Below are 17,166 nucleotides of genomic sequence, written 5' to 3'. Positions count from 1 at the left end.
TATGACATGATGTGACAACAAAGAAACCGCACCTTTTTATGCACAGTATAGTATTGATATACACACCAGCATCTGAGTGTTGGTTTGAATCCTAGAATGTAAATAAATATGGATGACACCTCCCACTTTACAAAAATGAAGCCAATATATCCTATCGATGTATTTATTACTTGGTTTGTTACGTGTCCTATTTGATAACATGGAGGTGGCGGGGTTGATGACATACAGTATATTATTGCCAGCCACAAGGAGCAGACACTTTATCATCACTTTTGGGGCTCCGTCATGTCATCCATCTTTACATACAGTCTATAATGTATAGTTTGGACTTTTGGTGCTCCAAAGTTCAATTGTGTATGTTTGCATTGTATTGATATACGGGATAACTGTTATTCTCTGGGGGGAAAACGCACACATACGCAAACACAAACACACACGCACAGCACTTATTTTGAATCCCTGAATGTTTATTCCAGTCCTTCTCTACTCTCCGTCGGTGTAATGCATGTTGTCAAGAAACAATAAAAGTTTAAATCAAAACAGAGCCTCCGCTTGGAGGAAGGTAATGGAAGTCATTAGAGGACGCCATTCTTCAATAGTTATGCGTGTGTACTTGTCTATCATGTGTGCGTGTGTATCTGTAATAACTCACGTATTATACTGCTATGCATGTGTGGACCTCGGTCACGTTGAGGCACACTCACATGCATCTGCACAATCACTCTGTTTACAGGCTTCAGACAGGGTCCCTGAGTTCCAGCCATTACTCACAGCGTTAGAACTTTTTAATAGGAAACCTGGTGAGATTTGGGTCGGTGGAGACTCATGCACAGACAATAGCTCGTTGATGCTAGCGCCGTGTCACTCCTACCTTCTCACTCCCTCTGCGCCTTTAGGTGCTGACAGACTGATAGGCAGCTATTGTTCCTCGTCTGAATCGGAGGAAGGCGAGCTGTGGCCTCTCCCCTGCTCTCTCGCTTCCCTCCCTCACTTTACGGCCTTTTTCTCCCTCTCTTAATTTCTTGCTCGCTTTCATTACGTCCCCCTGCTTTAGCTCCTAGCACTCTTTTTTTCGATCTTGATTTCGCGGATCTCCCCCGTTTACTTGCCCACTCATATCCTGCACATTTTCCCCCTTTGTTCTAGTTCCTCCCTCTCATCTCACTGTCTCTTGCTTCCCCCTCCCTGGCTCTTCCCCACCGTGCATCTGTCATTCCCACTCTCCCTCCCTTTTTATCTCCCGACTGTACGTATCCGTCTATCCGGGCCTGGGGTGCCACAAGCAACTTGGCAGGTCACATTCTCTGCTCCTCCATCTGCTGGCTTGATCTCCAATTTCACTTTATCAACACTGTCATCTCGTTTTCTGCATTGTTCCCCCTCTCTCACTGTCTCTTGTGCTCTCTCCATCCGTCTGTGTCATCACCTACATTTGTCCACGATTCCGCCCGCTCTCCTAGCGCTCTCCGCCCAAAGTAACCCCGGGGGACCAATCTGGGGCAACTTCATGGTGAAAAGCATGTTCAAAGTTCAAAGCAAAGTTTGCTCTGCGGTGGCAGTTTAAATTAAGACAACTGTTATCTTCTAAAACTCGCCGCAGCGGTGTCACGCTCTGATAATTGCTGCAGCACTTTATGATAATTGGGGTGTTATCAGAATTCCACTGTGGTAAGGACACCAGATATCCTGTGTCTTCAACGTGTCCTGTTTGAGCACACGGCAGAGAGCAGGGTTTTTAGTGTGAAGGTGTTAGAGCAAACAACCCTGATGTTTTTTTATTTCTCTGAAAATTAAAAGATTGTTAAATGAAATGAACAGTTTGGGAAATAGCGCTGTTCACTCTCTTGCAGTTAGATGAGAGGATCAACAGCACCCTCAGGTCTGCACATTAAACACAAAACTACCTCCAGCAGCTGTTTAGCGTAGCGTAGCGTGAAGAAGGGGTGACGGGGGAAAACATCTCGACTCTGCACTTTCCAAAAAGTAACAGCATCTGCCAACGAGCACCTGGAGTCTGCTTCATATTTACCGCACGGACCCGAGGGGGCTATATAGAGCTACTCTCTTAAGCTAAGCTAACTGAGCTGAGATTAGATGAGTAGAATGAATGAATAATTTCCAAAGTGTGTTAAAGTTTTAAATACCACTTTCAGGTGAAAAAGAGTTTTCCATTGTGGGGTTTCCTCTTTCTTTCACATATATCAATCAGTAACAGGCCCCTGAAAGCTGTGCCAGTTATTTTTTGGAGTTCTTGACGTTTCTTGCTATATACATTACTTAATGCATTTTTAAATTCACAACATATGGCAGCAGCTGTTTCTTAGTATATGTGATGGAGGCACAGGGGAGGATGCCTCTTTCCTCCATCCACTCATGCTGCATTCTGGCATCAGTCCACTGAGTGGCAGTGTCATGTCACGGCTAAGGCTTCACACAGGCACCATCTCCTGCCACCAAAACACACACGCACACACACACAAACACACTTTTACAGCTATCTTAGTGAGGACATTCATTGGCATAATACATTCCCTATCCCCTAACCCTAACCATCCAAACTAAATGCCTAACCCTTAACCTAACCTCAACCTAATCCTAACCCGAACCCTTAAACCAAGTCTTAGCCTCCACACAGTTCATAAAAGGGGGGTCACAAAGTGAGGACCGGCCAAAAGGTCTTCACTTTCCCAAAATGTCCTCACTCCGTAGTTTGTAGACTCAAACCGGTCCTCACAAAGATAGCTGTACAAGAGCACACACACACGCACACACACACACACACACAAACACACACACACACACACACACACACACACACACACACACACACACACACACACACACACACACACACAGTCTTTTCACAGACCAGTTGGAAAGCTATATGGCCAGAATGAGGGAAACACACACACACACACCAGGCATGCACAGACACTCACATGCAGTAAGAGAACAATCTCTTCTGTCTCTGACAGCACCAAGTGACACTTTACAATAACACTATGGTCTGAGGGGAGAGAGGAAGTTGACTTAACGAAGTGTCTGGGAATGAAAGGTGGCCTGTCTCACTCGCTCACAGGAAAGGTCAAAGTGGAGCAGCCAGAACAGGCCGGCCTCCGAGAGAACGGGTCTCACTTTCACTCTCTTCGGGGATGTCACAAGCACATTTTAAAGAGTGTCCACTCAACAAATGACGTGGACTTGCTCAAAAATAATGGCCAGCACATAATAAAAACGTTTAAGTCCAGGGCACATTGCAATATGTCTCATTTTCCCCCATCTTTTATTGGACCCTCTATGACTTTTAATCAAACACCTGCCTCATTCTGTTTTTGAACAACAAATCCTCAACCTCTTTTTGAATACCCTCGCAAAGTAAGTTATGTTTGTTTGTTATTCAGCAGGATTACACAAACACTATTGGATGGATTACCACACAACTTGATGAAAGGATGAGAAATATAATAAGTTTTAGTACAGAGAATCAAGGAATTCAAGAGTTTTACAAAGTTTTCATGGATTTCTTTGAGAATAATTCATGGCTCCTGATATAAAAAGTGCGGAATGAAGGACTGATATTTATGAGTGTGTGTGCAATTTGGTGAAGATCCAAATAAAACTGCAGAATGAGTGAATTTAAATGTGGTCTGAGGGCCTGCTGGGCGGAGGTGTGCACTCTCTGATTGCCCTTCTAGGTTGATATTGAATTTATGCACTATGCTTTAATATGTTTGACCAGATAATTGAGGATGTTGCAACCTTACTTGCTCCTTTTTATATAAACAATATGTTCAAGTGTTTTAACATGTGCTACCTTTAAGACAAAGGCAAAAAATGTTTGCCAATCTTCTGCAACCTCCAAATCCCAAATATATCAAATTTAACAATCCCTATATCAAACTATGGCAATGCATTCATGTTTACACATTTTAAAGAGTGTCTCAGTGTGAAAACCATAGCAGCAGAGTATTAAATATAAATGTGGCCGTGTACAAATGTCCACTCGCTGCTTTATTTGCCTGTATGTTCTGATTTTTCTCATTCTGCACATGCTCATCCCCGACAGTGCGTCTGTGTCCACTTGGCTTTCATTTATAAAGAATGGAGGAGTAAGCCTGTTCCTGGCACACGGACACACCACATACTGTATACATTCACTTCAGACAGACTCCTGTTAACTCCTTAAAGGTCCAATCTGTAAATATAGCACGGTGTTGAAACACTGCTATGCGACTACTGGCCGGGTTTGCTCCGTGATTTATTGCATTGAGGACAATGTTTTCAGGGAAAGTTATTGTCTCGGCTCTGGATACAAGGACTCACGGGGTCTGGCGGTGAAACATGACTTTTACATGTGTTTGGAGTCTGTACAAGGTTTATACAGAAGAGTACAACCACAAGGCAGAGCTATTAAGATATAAGATTTAGATATAGATATACACTAGATGATAATGATATCTAGATAGTTAACTGTAGGCCATGTAATGCAGTGTGTGCATTTGATAAATTCATAGATCAAATATATAGGTTCAATTATTTCAATAACATTGCAGAGAATTTACTTTTAATGTCTTAATCACCATTTAATCCAACAACCATCTATAATAATACAATACAATAATAATCCTGACCATTTGACTTTCCTCGTACTCATATTGCTGTTTTCTCAGGAAGTACAAAGATGAATCGAGGGCTAGCTTTCAAAGTTTGTCACAGTAAGTAAATAATCGCACAGTCAGATAGCGGAAAATTGGACCTTACACTTTCAGAATGGAAATGTATTTCATTGTGTTGCTATCTATGACTTTCACAACTCATGGAACTCATGAGTTCCCCAATGAGGTTATGTTTTCCCCCCTGTCCATTTGTTTATTGGTTTGTTTGTAGGCAGGATTACACAAAAACTGCTGAACTGATTTCCATGAAACTTGCTGCAAGGATGAGTTAAGTGTCATCCTTAACATGTAGCTCTGGATCCAGATCAGTGGACAATATCCAGGATTGTTTTCACTTTCTTGAACATTGGGAGACAGGACGTTAAACAACCAAGGGGGAAAAATGCACAAAATGTCATCACATTTCAATCACATTTAGGGAACTGATACTGTATCTATGAGTGTGTGAAGTGTGGTGCAGCTTGATCGGTCTGTGCTGTACTGTGCCAAGCTAGTTGTTGTTGTGCAGCTTCACAAAGAAAATCTGTGTCATGACTCTGACACTAATTCCTGGCAGTTTGGGCCGATGATTGAAATAGATGGTGATACTATTGTAGCAGATCACTATAACATTACAACATTGTCAACTGTGGCCACTTATCCACTGGAAAGAAAAGCCAAACAACAAATAATGTCTTATGTCTTTCTGGGTATTATTCTTCAAAGATTTAGTTTCTCTGCAGCGGATTCTTTCTTATGCAATTCTGGCTTCATCTGAAACAAGGAGATTGTCAATATCATCTTTAAATACAAGACACAAGTGCAACTTTACAGACTGGCTCTTTCGAGAATTCCAGTAGATTAATGGGAAAAGGAGAGATTCCTAAATCAAAATCCAAAGACAGTTTATATCCCAGCAATAATTGGTTACAGAGGAGAAAACAAAGGTAGCAAATGTGGAGAAGGTGTATGCTGGGAGAGAGCTTTCCGTTGATTTGTGTGTTGGCGGCAGCAGCCTTTTAGTGCAAATGTGTGTGTGTGTGTGTGTGGAGATGGTAGGGCTAGAGCTTCCAGATGTGGAATGGGCAACCTGCCTGCCGGGACCCAAACACAGGAACTTCCCCCTGACGGCTGAGATTAATCAAAACCTGGGGAATCTCTACAGCAAGACGAAGAGGGAGTGTGTGTGTGTGTGTGTGTTTACTTGTGGGAGGATGAGTATGTTTCTATACATGTGTTTTTGTGGGTGCGTGACTACCAAATTCCTGTACAAAGGGAGAGCTGCGAGTCTTTGCCAAGTCTGTTGATTTGTCGTCCGCTGCCTAGAGAAGGAATTCGACCCTCAGCTTTATTGATGGTTGCCTTTGGGAGGAGACTAATACTAACGCTGTGATGGGAAACACGTAGTCATCCTGGCACGCACGCAGTATTTACAATACACCCAACCAACGCAAAGTATATTTTCCCCCAAAAAATTTCAATCTGATTATAAATCAGCACATGTGTCCGTACAATAATCACCCGGTCAAAACACATTTACCGCATCCCTACCGATGGTTTTCAGACTCAAAGTCTTGCTGGTGGAAACACATGCGCTTGTGTCAGAGGCAATCAAAATGGGTTTGCAGCCTTTCATGGAAGACTTACAGAGTTTGCCATAATCTCAAGGGCTTGGTGCAATTTAAAACTCCCTCTATTGCCCTCCACTATCAGTTGAGGGCTTTGGTAGGTTAATGGCATTTCACTAACTTTCTCTTAATGCATTTTTCAGTCTTTGATTCACGCCCCAGTGCACTCTTTTGCAGCTCTTCCCCGCTATCTGACGGGACATCACGTCCTGGCGTTTATCAATTAATTGCACACTGCTCCTGGGTGCCATTGTGAGCCATTCAGATTTTTTTTTTCCCTTCTTCAGTAAATGAGTGATGCTCGTCTTTACGGAGCTTCCCTAGGTGGAGGAGAGTAATTACTGACAGGCAAGGCTCTGGACACATCTTTGGGTCCTGCTCCAACCTGCTGTGACATCGGTGCTCATTAATGTAGGGAAATCAATGGTGCCTCAGCAACACTGAACCATTCATCATTGTCCTGTTTCACAGTTTATAAGGGGGGGGGGGGGGGGGGGGTTGTAGGTTGACCCACTGAATACAGCTAGATGCAGACATAGGTTTACAAAACTAAATATCAGTTTGGTTATTTTGGTTTCCGTCACCAGTCTCTTACAGAAAAAACTAAACATTTGGGATACATACACTTTCTTGCTTTCTCGACAAGAGTTCGGGAAGAAGGTTGATGTCACTTTCATATCGGCACATTGGGAACTGGAAGGACACTATGGGTCCAAACTTGCAGTATCAGCTGCTCACTCTTTAGTTTGTGTACTCGGAATTTGTTACATGTAAGTGCAACCACTGGACCGCAATAGATTGATTGAATTCTGCGGGTAATACCATTTTTGGATATGCCCATTCATTGGGATCAGTGCCAAAATGTAGCGGGTTCTTTGCTGCCCCACACTGCGTCCTTCCACCAAGTTGCATGGCAGGCTAATCTGCCCGGTAGGGTTTGTGTAATCCCGTTAATTAACAGAACCACAAGCAGAACCTACTTGGTGGATGTAGTGATGCTAACATTCCGAGGTGATTAGCCTAGCTTAGCAAAATGACTGGAAAAAGGTTGGAAGTTCCGCGCAGTGTCATCAGGCTCCCGAGCTTCAGTCCATCTGTTCCAAGCCTTTACAAGTTCGGTCTGGTGGTCGGTAAAGTTGGACAGTTAGAGACTAGTCTTAAAATGTTGAATTTGAGTTGTTTGAATTATAGCAAACAAATGTATTCCCTGAACACAACTATCAGGGTTAGGATAGCTTCTTTGAGGATAAATACTGTAAATCTCCCACTTCTTGCCCACCAAGCCTCATATCAGCATTTTAAGATTGTGCAGATAGAACACAAAAATATGATCACTGCATCTTGAAGCATCCTGCAAACGTCTGCTTGCACTCTAGCTGATATCCTCAGCAGATAGGAGCATCAGTTGATGCCTAATGTGAAAATGATATTCACTGTGGTCCAAGGTGAAGTGCAGCGCAGTGATAATAGGTCAGGGATGAAGAGTAGGGTAGGAACTGTTGGAGGAAGAGGAGCAGCTCTCTACAGGCCTGCAGAATGTTTTGTTTGTGTGACAGCGTGCAGGATGGGGCCTGCAGTTGTGTTTGTAATAGCGTTTGTCATTCTGTGAATACTCGGGGCTGAAGTTTAAATGATGCACATGTTGTACAGCTGATAACGATTACAGTTCCCGGTTGAAATTAATTGCAAACACACAGCAGCAGTACACACGTGTTACACAATTACTTTGGCCGATGCCTATCAACTGGATTCTAAATCCTTGAATAGGTACAAACCCCCTCTTCTGTCTCTGCACTTTCAACATAATTCTCGTCTGTGCTGCCTCTCTGAACGACAAGCTCATGACGGAACATCTCCATTCAACTCGTGGGGGGAAGCACAAGATTATTGTAATTACATGGATGTGCTCTCCCACTTAAATTAGGAGCATTACATTTGTGACCCCTAAAATGAGGGAGCAACTATCTCTTAGCAACCCACACCAGCAATAAATAACGAAAGGGGCTCGTACTGGCGTATTAGCCGAGAATGCGCTTTTGCTGTAATCCTGCACAATTTGCATTTCGATGGGCCGCTGGAAAATAGGTGAAGGCGCCAGGCAGATGGTTCAAATTGATTCTTCTGTTCATACAGATTTTAAGCCTGAGAAGATAATCCTGAAATATAGTGCAGTGCCAGAGCTTGTCTGCTGCTGGCATCACCGCAACGCCCATGTGCAAAGATGAAGCCATGCGTTCAGTGTAATCACAGTGTTGATTATGACGTAAAATATAGATGTGACTTCATGCAACAGACTTAAGTGTGTTAAGTGCTTAAATACATTTATTAGCAGATCATTTTCATATAAAAGAGAACAATTTTAGTGTTCTCCTTTGTTTGTGCATTCTGTGTATATTCCAGTAAAAGTGGATTAAAATGAATAAAAATAACTTTCCGTATAAACAAAACTTTCTGCAGTGCATCATGCAAACTTTTCACCCTCACCTCCCAGGACTGAAAAATTCCCTCTGGGATTAACCCTTTATTCCCGTATGCTAACATTTTAAGGAGCTCAAAAAACCCGGGGCCAGGGAGTTCAAACAGGGACCCCAAGCTGGCTCCCTGAAGGAAAGTCAGGGCTCATTGGCTCTGCATTTCCTCAGCTTCCTTGACTGCGTTGGGCCCCGTGACACAACGATGAAGCTGACTCAGGGGCGAGCAGAAGCAGGAGTGCGGCGTCGCCATGAGGGAGCTGTGGTCCCTGGTGTAAACTGGGAGGGGTCAGAGGTTGGGCGCCTGGGATTAGTTTCACTCTGTGGGTTTGAGGTGTTTACATGTTTATGAAGCCGCGAAGGAGAGAACATGGAGCTGTTGAGGCCATTTATCATCGCAACATCTACATTTTAATTAATAATCCATAGTGAAGTGGGTCTTAGTGTCTCGCTCAATTATTTACTGTTGGAAAAGAACTGTGTCACAAATAATGTATTGTTACAGCCTTATTTCACTCTATAAAACTATTTTCTAACCGAGTTTGTAGGTTTTTTTGTCATTGGATTCATGCATTTTCTTATTAGCTTACTTTTAACCACCTTTTCCAATGTTTATGAGGAGGTTAAAAGGGGTCACTTCATTACAAAGATAAAAATGCCCTGGGTTCAGGGGCAGATTGCTTTATATTGCTGTGTTGTTTGTGCTCTGCAGGGTTAGTCCATCAGTATTTTCCCGTGAGCGCCTCATTTGCTCTTTGCTGCCTGCCTCTTCGACCACCTATTAACAAACACAATGAGATAATGTAACCAAATACACGCTGCAACAGGGTTCTAGTCAGCACTCGGAGAGAGGACGCTTCCTCCTCCTCTTGGCTTGCGAGTTGATTAATGGGTGAAGGAGATTTTATCTACTTCGTTATTAACTTTTCTCCCTCCTTGACTCTTCTGCTCCCTCTCCATCTTCCTCTTGCACATTCCCAGAGTCTTACCTCATCCGAGGGAAGATGGGCTCGTCTTTTCGTGTCTCTCCAAATCAGCTCCCCTGATGATGCGTGTTTCTCAATAAACCTGATCTCCAAGATGTTAATATTTCCAATTGAAGTCCTGCTTTCTTTGTCGCACTGCATTATCTTTCTTTTCTTTCTCCTGGCTCGTAGACATGGGATCAAGTTATTAGCAAATTCTTGTCTGACTTCTCCTTATTTTCAGATGCAACATTTAATTTTCTTTTTATGCAGGACAGTAGAGTTAGACAGAAATTAGAAAGTATTGCTAACATTTGTGTCAGTTCATAATTCTTTAGGAGATTAACTTTTCACGAGTAATTAAAGTCTAACTTCAACTTTAAGTTTTGGCTGAAGTGCCAAACACCCACTCCCATCTTTTTTTCCCCCTACACACACTTAATATACCAATTAGCTTGCTAAAACTATCTAGGTTGTCTGACTATGAGCAACAACTTCAGAAGCAGCGCACACACTTTTACGACAGAGATCCCATATTAAGCAGAGGCTTCTCGCCTGTGGAGTTTTCTGACGACCAACACCACGGCGGAGATAGCCCGGGCTGAAGCGAGCGTGTCTGAGGAGCGCAGTGGTCCCGAGCCAGATGTGTCGGAGGATAGAAGGGGCAGGAGAAGATGGGGACGTCTCTAAATGGTTGACAATGTGGCTTTTCAGGAGTTTGGTTTCAGCATAGATCTGAAAATGAGCACAGCTTTTCAGATTCTTACTCACGAGCATACGCTGGGGGCTGCTCACCTTTGTTTAGAGGGTGTTAACTTAGTAATTCATATAGTTTATAAATGTCATCAAGTTCCAAACACTAAATGGTTTTATTAGCCATTTTATGAATTAAAACCAGCATTACTTCATTTCAACAAAGAACAGTCATATCATTTAGTTGACAGCATTCTATTGTGCAGTATCTATTTATAGGTTATTGTTGTAAAAATAAATACTGGGTGTAAATTATTAATAGTTTAAAACTTAAAAAACTTAAACAGGACTGAGTGGATGTTAGAGCTGTGGTTGTTGTTGTGTTCATCATCCTAATTAATATGTGATCCGTCATAAATGTTAGATGCATCTTTGCCTAAACCTAATCAAGTAATTGTTCTTTGCCTAAACCTGACCAAGAGTAAAGACTGAAGATAAGAAACATGACAATGCTCCATTCACACCACGTGAGCTACATTCTTAGCGTGTTCTCGGAGATCCGTGTTCCCAGCAGCAGACATACCTCAGATGTTGTGTGGTCAGATTTAATTGACAGCAGCCATGGCAACATAAACAACCCCCATGACTGCTCCGCTCTCAGAGTTTGGTTCAGATTTTACTCAAAACAGATTGATCCACAACAAGCCTGCGACAAGTCCTCTTTTGTGACCGAGGCCCGGCCACTTCAAAGCAGTGGAGCGAACTCAGAAAAAAAATCTAAGAATCTCGTGTTAATGCTATCACTCCTGGGTAATAGTTTTTAAGTTGCTTTAAAGAGAGATTAAATGTGACAAACCAAATGGCCTGAGTCACCTCATTCAAATAGAAAACTGCAGAAGAAGACTACCAGGTTCCTAACGTCCAAATTGCTGGAGCTTCACTTCTTCAAGTATCTGGTGTGTGTGTTGCACTCAAGGGGTTAATGGTTTTGGAAGACTTAACGCTGACATTACTTCAACGTCAACTTAGGCTCGTAGATGTCAATTAAAATGTTGACGAATTAGCTATTACCCAAATAAATACATTTCATTGCCATTTCTGTTTCCATGTGATACTGTGGGACAGCGTCTAAATCCCGTCCATCTGCTACCTCCAGGCGGTTTCGGCAAATGTTGACAGTTATTTGCAAATAAAGTATTCGATTCGCTGGTGTGCGGTGTCACTCCGAACTTCCCCCCGGACGCACGCTCTCTCTCCCTCCGCCTCTCCCTCGCACTGCGTGAGTCTGCCGGCCTCTGCAGTTTTGGGTCTTGGGTTTCAGGGTAACTGGAGCCGTGTTAGTGTGTGGCGTTCCTCAATCCCCTCGAGGTCCTCAGCCCTGTGTTATGGTTTCCATCAGTCTTGTGCACAGTAGGTGTGTGTGTCGATGCATGTGTGTGTGTGTGTGTGGGTTTAGCCATGTTATTTCTCAGCCACTATGATTCAGTTGTTTTACTGTAGTAGTGTGAGTCGGAGGATGTGCTTGACAAATGCCGCAAGTCAACAGCCTGATTTAAACACTGCTATAGTTTATATCTGTGATGCGTCACATAAACACATGACCTCATTGGTTTTTTATTCTACTACACTTATTTCTAACCTCTAACATTTTCCCTCGACCTTCTTTAGATTGCACACGCAGTAATAACGGCTCTGGGTTTTGTTAAATGAAATTGTGTGCGAAGCCTCTGGCCCGCCTCCTAATATTTCACACTGCTGTTGGGACATTATAAAAGGAAAGTCGCTCACCGCTCATCTCAACCTCTCAGCGTTATTGTGGCACGTCTGGAGCTCGTAAGTCGCCACCAATCAAACGTGAGCTGGTGATAAAACAGGAAACAATAATGCACTTTGCGCCGTGCTTTCAACAAGTTGCAGGGCCAAACTCTGGCCTCACACATGTGGGAAAATCACAGCTTTTCCTGTTGTTTATCGCACAGTTGTTAAAGGGGGACCAGGACGAATGCTTCCAGTTTCACTTACAGATCAACCCTTAACCTTCTATAAAGATAACAAAGGTTTAATTTCCCACATTTTTTGAGCACACAATCTCCAGTGAGGTCATAAGCATAAAATGTGTTTTTTTTTTCTCCCCGGGAGGGAAGCTTACTGTTCGTCTCCTCCAGTTGCCCCCACCCCCACCCCCCAACACCTGCCACTTATCATGATGAACCAACTACCTTGAAACAGCATCTCACCCGAGGGTGACGGACCTCTGCAAAGTCACCACCGGCGCTGAAGGAGCAGACGCACGAAATCCGCGTTAAATGCCAAATATCCCTCAGGTTTTTCAGCTCCACGAAACTGCACTTATTTTTGCTCTTGTTGCAATGACTTCCTGGAGCTTAATTCACCAACTCACCACTCTCTCAGCACATCAGCGCTGAATGGTTTATGCTCCAGTACATCCTGAACATTGCTGTAAAAGAAAATACACCAAAAAGAACAGTTTGAGATTCAGGGACAAGGTCACAGAGGGAATCATGTGTAAAATAAGCAGTTTATTGATATTTTCAGGTCACTAACATCCAATCACACATATTGAAGGAGTGTGAAAATAAATTGAAAATGTTTCTGATCATTTTTTAGGCAATTTTGTCCATTTTACTAAAGCCTTATAAAAAGGTCTTGCTCCAAAAATAATAATGAGACATTTTTTCTACTTGTGTATTTGGTCTTTAAATGCAAAAGTAGGGATATGACGGGATATGATGAATATAATGTATTGTATATAAAATATGAGAGGTTAAATTCACAAAACAAAGCATAGAGTTTGTTTCATAGACTCCACTTCCTCTTCCTCTCTCACAGCCGAAATATCCTGGATACAAATTGTCTATAATGATGTTTCACCCCTTATATTCCATCAAATATCTAATATTTACCAAAGCCATTTTCTGTAAACCTTCAGCCTCTTAATGCAAGCAAATACAATTTAAATGCAAGAAATACACAAACAAAATGTGCTGATCCTCAGAGAATGAGAAATGTTGTCCAAATTGCATCAAATTAAGTTTTATGTTATTTTTATGTTATTTCTTGAAATTAAGTTAAATCTTATTTACATATTTTTGTGGATTCCATTAATATTAGTATTATTATTATTCAATTGGGCGTCAAGCTCGTAATGGGCAGCCGTTTATGACAATAACACTTGAAGCACATGAAAACATCTTAAATCTCCTGTGACCTCAGTGTGACCTGACCCACATGACATGTGTAAGGCGGCAGCAGCCTGAGCCCTGGCAGCCAGCGCTGGGCAGCTTTGTTGTGGTCATCGTTGACAAATCAAAGTTCCCTGTTAAGTCTGTGGTTTTCAAGGTCAAGGGCTCAACCAAGGTTTTTCTCTCATCGGATTAAGAGAAACAGAACGGTCTTATTTATCAAAACAAATGGCCTCCTAATCTGAGAGGTCCCTCTGTGATCTTGTGGCCACAGTTGTGAGGTCGGGCTCACTGGGTCACTGGATCTCTCCTGGTTAAAATAAGTTTAACATCACAGCCCCTTGTTCAAACTTCCCCAGATGATAAGTAATGTCATTCGTGTGCGGAGCATCTGTTTCTTCAGAAACCACTGAAAGAAAACATCTACTGTGTCTGTGTTCATCTACATTGAGGGTGTAATTGTTTGGGTAAATTTAGAATGAGATGTTTAAAAAATAAGACGAGATATGGTGTTATTGATGCAAAAAAATAATAATACAACATGTGGAATTTGTTGGCGTCTTCACCATATTTATAAATATTATACTGAGGGAGAGCACAAGACAAATTATAAACCCGACAAAAACTGCAATGAAATGTTTCAAGCAAGTTATCAAAACATTTTGCCCAGATGAAAGAATGAAAGCATCGAGTGATGGTTTGGTCTGATGACAAACTATGTTGCATAATAGTGTTGCAGAATCCGTATGATCTCTAATTAAACCCTTTGTCCATAATGCTTTAAAGAATAATTTCGGATATGCTTTAATGTCACATTTAATATGTTTTCTTTCGTTATTTACTTAACTTTTTATCTAATTTATTCTATTGGCAGTTTTTTTAATTCTTTTTGATTACATTTTTTTATTGAAAATATTGGATTATTGTTATTATGAATACATTTGTTGATTTAAGCAAACCTAATTGTCAAGCAAAGGTGCTAAAGGTGGCTCGAATTAGTTTTGTGCATTTGGGCCATTTTCACCATTTATCTCATGGAGATTATTCTTTGTCTAGAGCGCTGAGTGTTTGCCATACTAGTCTCACATTTGTTTCGGGATATTTACGCCACATTTGCTATTTTAAAAGTTCAGACAGTTCAGGTTCATATTCTTTATGTTCGGGCCAAGACCAGAAGTCCTGCCTCATCACCTGAAGTAGCCCACATCCATATGCTGTCTGGGAAACTGAAAGTGCCTTTATTTTTTCACCTAATTTGAGTTTACTATTCTCCTGGGCTGTGTTTCTTGTCACTCAGACCTCTACAGTCGGCCTGTGGCGGGGGTGTGGACAGACATGGCACCTTCTCAACACATGGTGTGTTCCCCTGGCAGCAGGGCGCTGCACTGGGCCAGTGTAACACACATGAGGTTCACTGTGTTCCCCCCATAACCTAACCCTGAACCCCCCCCCCCAGGTAATCAGTACAAGTCACGTATGACCAAACTGAATTGAACCCTGGGCCTCTACTAGTTAGCAGGACTTTAACCTGTCCACCACCTGTGCACCCCTCCCTGACGGCTCTGTCCTCCAGTCTGGCCACTTGGCAGCCGTCCTGGCCATTCCTCAGGACACTTATTTTGAGCTAACAAGGTCAGGCTCCTCTAAATTAATGGAGAGGCAGCCACAACTGCACTTTTAATGGTGACTGGGAAATTAAAAAACAGCATGGAGACAATCACCAGTCAAATCTAATGAATACAAATAAAAACAAAAACACTAAGAAAGTTGGGAGATTTAGCTTTTTTCCAAACTGCTTGCGTCATTGCATCAACCTCATTGACCTGATATGTGTCTCGTCTATGTTATAAAGCTGATTGGCTTATTAAGTGGAAGAGTTGAGATCACACAATAAAAGGGTCTTCATGAGGAAAGACTGTGCTGAAATCGCTCTTCTTCCTCTTTACTCATGTGTTCAGCTGTCCATTTAGCTCTGAAGGGATCGAGACTCTGCATCTTCTCTCCGACATAGAGACGGATGTGGACTGGGAGGCCGAATATACACAGGGCGTCAGTGGAGGTCTCGGTAGATGCATCATCCATTGTCATATTGCCATAATTTATGAGTGACAGCACAGATATGATAAGAGATGTGGCCGAGTAAATCAGATTCCCAAAGGTCAGTGGCAAGGTCTAGGGGAGGGGATCATTATAGCAGATTTTATCGATGTCCTTCCATCGTGTGTGTGTGTGTTTGTGTGTGCCTGTGCGTCTGTGTGTGTGTGTGTGTGCGGTACGTGTGAGCAGGGACACTGGTGAGTAAAGCAGGAGGGACAGAGGAATAAAGATGAAACCAGACCAAAGTAAGTGGGAGTAGTTTACTGAAACTCATCCCGCGGGAGCTCAGTATATGCACGCTTGTCTGTGTGCCTTTGCGTGTCTGTTTCTAGGTGTGTTCATCTGCTTTTTTTGGTGTGTATGTGTGCAAATGTCAGACGACCACAACTGTGTGGTTAACAACATGTGCTGCTTGCGCGTAACTCTTTGCGTGTGTGTGTGTGTGTGTTTTCCTGAGGTGGGAATGTGAGAGGATTTCGACCAGCAGTGTAGGGCAGCCTAATTCCTTTTCCATCTTCTCCTGGCCTTGATTCCCGACGCTTGCAAGTGTGACTGCAATTTGCACGCTGTCTTCAGGTTAAAATTTACGACCTTTCATGGATTTGCTCAACAAAAGGAGGGATTGAAGGCGGAGGGATCCATTGGACCCCACCAAGCCCAGTTCTTCTGAACGCCACTTAATTGATGCCAGATCTTCCGCAGGGGCCAATTCTAAATGTATCAGGAGGAGGAGGAGGAGGAGGAGGAGGAGGAGAAGGAGGAGGAGGAGGTGGATCACTGTGGAGTAACACACTCCATACGCTCACGATGAGGAATTAAGCGTTGGCATGGAAATCCCGGAGCCCATCCTCTCTGCTAAGAACTGAGGCTGCACAGTCTGGGCCTGCTGCATGGAGGCAATCACACTGGTAAAGTGTGTGTGTTTCTGTGATTGTGTGTGTGTGTGTGCGCACGAGCATGTGCAAGGGGCTTTCTCACAAGTGTCAGTGCCTCACTGTGGCGTGAGTAAGTAGGGTGCTGACCCCATCTATCCCTGGAGAGCATATGGATGCAATCACGCAGCGTAAGAGAGAGGGAGAGAGAGAACTTATAAGAGGCTGAAGAGGAAGGAAAGAGCGAGGGAAACCGAAACAGAGAGAGAGAATAAGAGAAGAGCAATAAATTGGCGTCTGGCTTGTGTATTTGGAAGACAGAAAATCTCCCTAATTCCTTGTTCCTCCTTTCCTTTATGGATTTGCCAGTGGAGGGTTGTGGTTAAGTCCGGCTGTGATGGTTTCCTCACCCGCTCTTGTTACGAAGGCGAGAGATGATTGTGGTCACTTTGATTCTGCTCTTTGGACACGGCCAGTAGCTAATTAGCACAAAAATAGCACAATCCCCGTCCTTGTTTTGAATTATAGGAAACAATAACTTATTGTCGTAGTGCGTGATATATATTGTGTGTTTACGAGGAT

The 17,166-nt window shown here is 42.8% G+C and overlaps 1 protein-coding gene across 1 annotated transcript in view; it reads left to right on the top strand.

Annotated features, from left to right (window-relative positions):
* The window catches only part of LOC133010648 (hydroxylysine kinase-like), a 66,515-nt gene that overhangs the window by 33,763 nt on the left and 15,586 nt on the right, over positions 1-17,166 (top strand). The window contains exons 7-9 of the mRNA XM_061078245.1: positions 14,913-15,010; positions 15,189-15,247; positions 15,574-15,680. Coding sequence (XP_060934228.1) covers positions 14,913-15,010; positions 15,189-15,247; positions 15,574-15,680 — 264 coding nt within the window. The remainder of the gene's footprint in view (positions 1-14,912; positions 15,011-15,188; positions 15,248-15,573; positions 15,681-17,166) is intronic.

The sequence above is a fragment of the Limanda limanda genome, chromosome 9, assembly GCF_963576545.1.
Source record: "Limanda limanda chromosome 9, fLimLim1.1, whole genome shotgun sequence".
NCBI lineage: Eukaryota > Metazoa > Chordata > Actinopteri > Pleuronectiformes > Pleuronectidae > Limanda > Limanda limanda.
The sequence above is the reverse complement of the archived record's forward strand: the minus strand, read 5'-3'. Positions and strand labels throughout refer to the sequence as shown.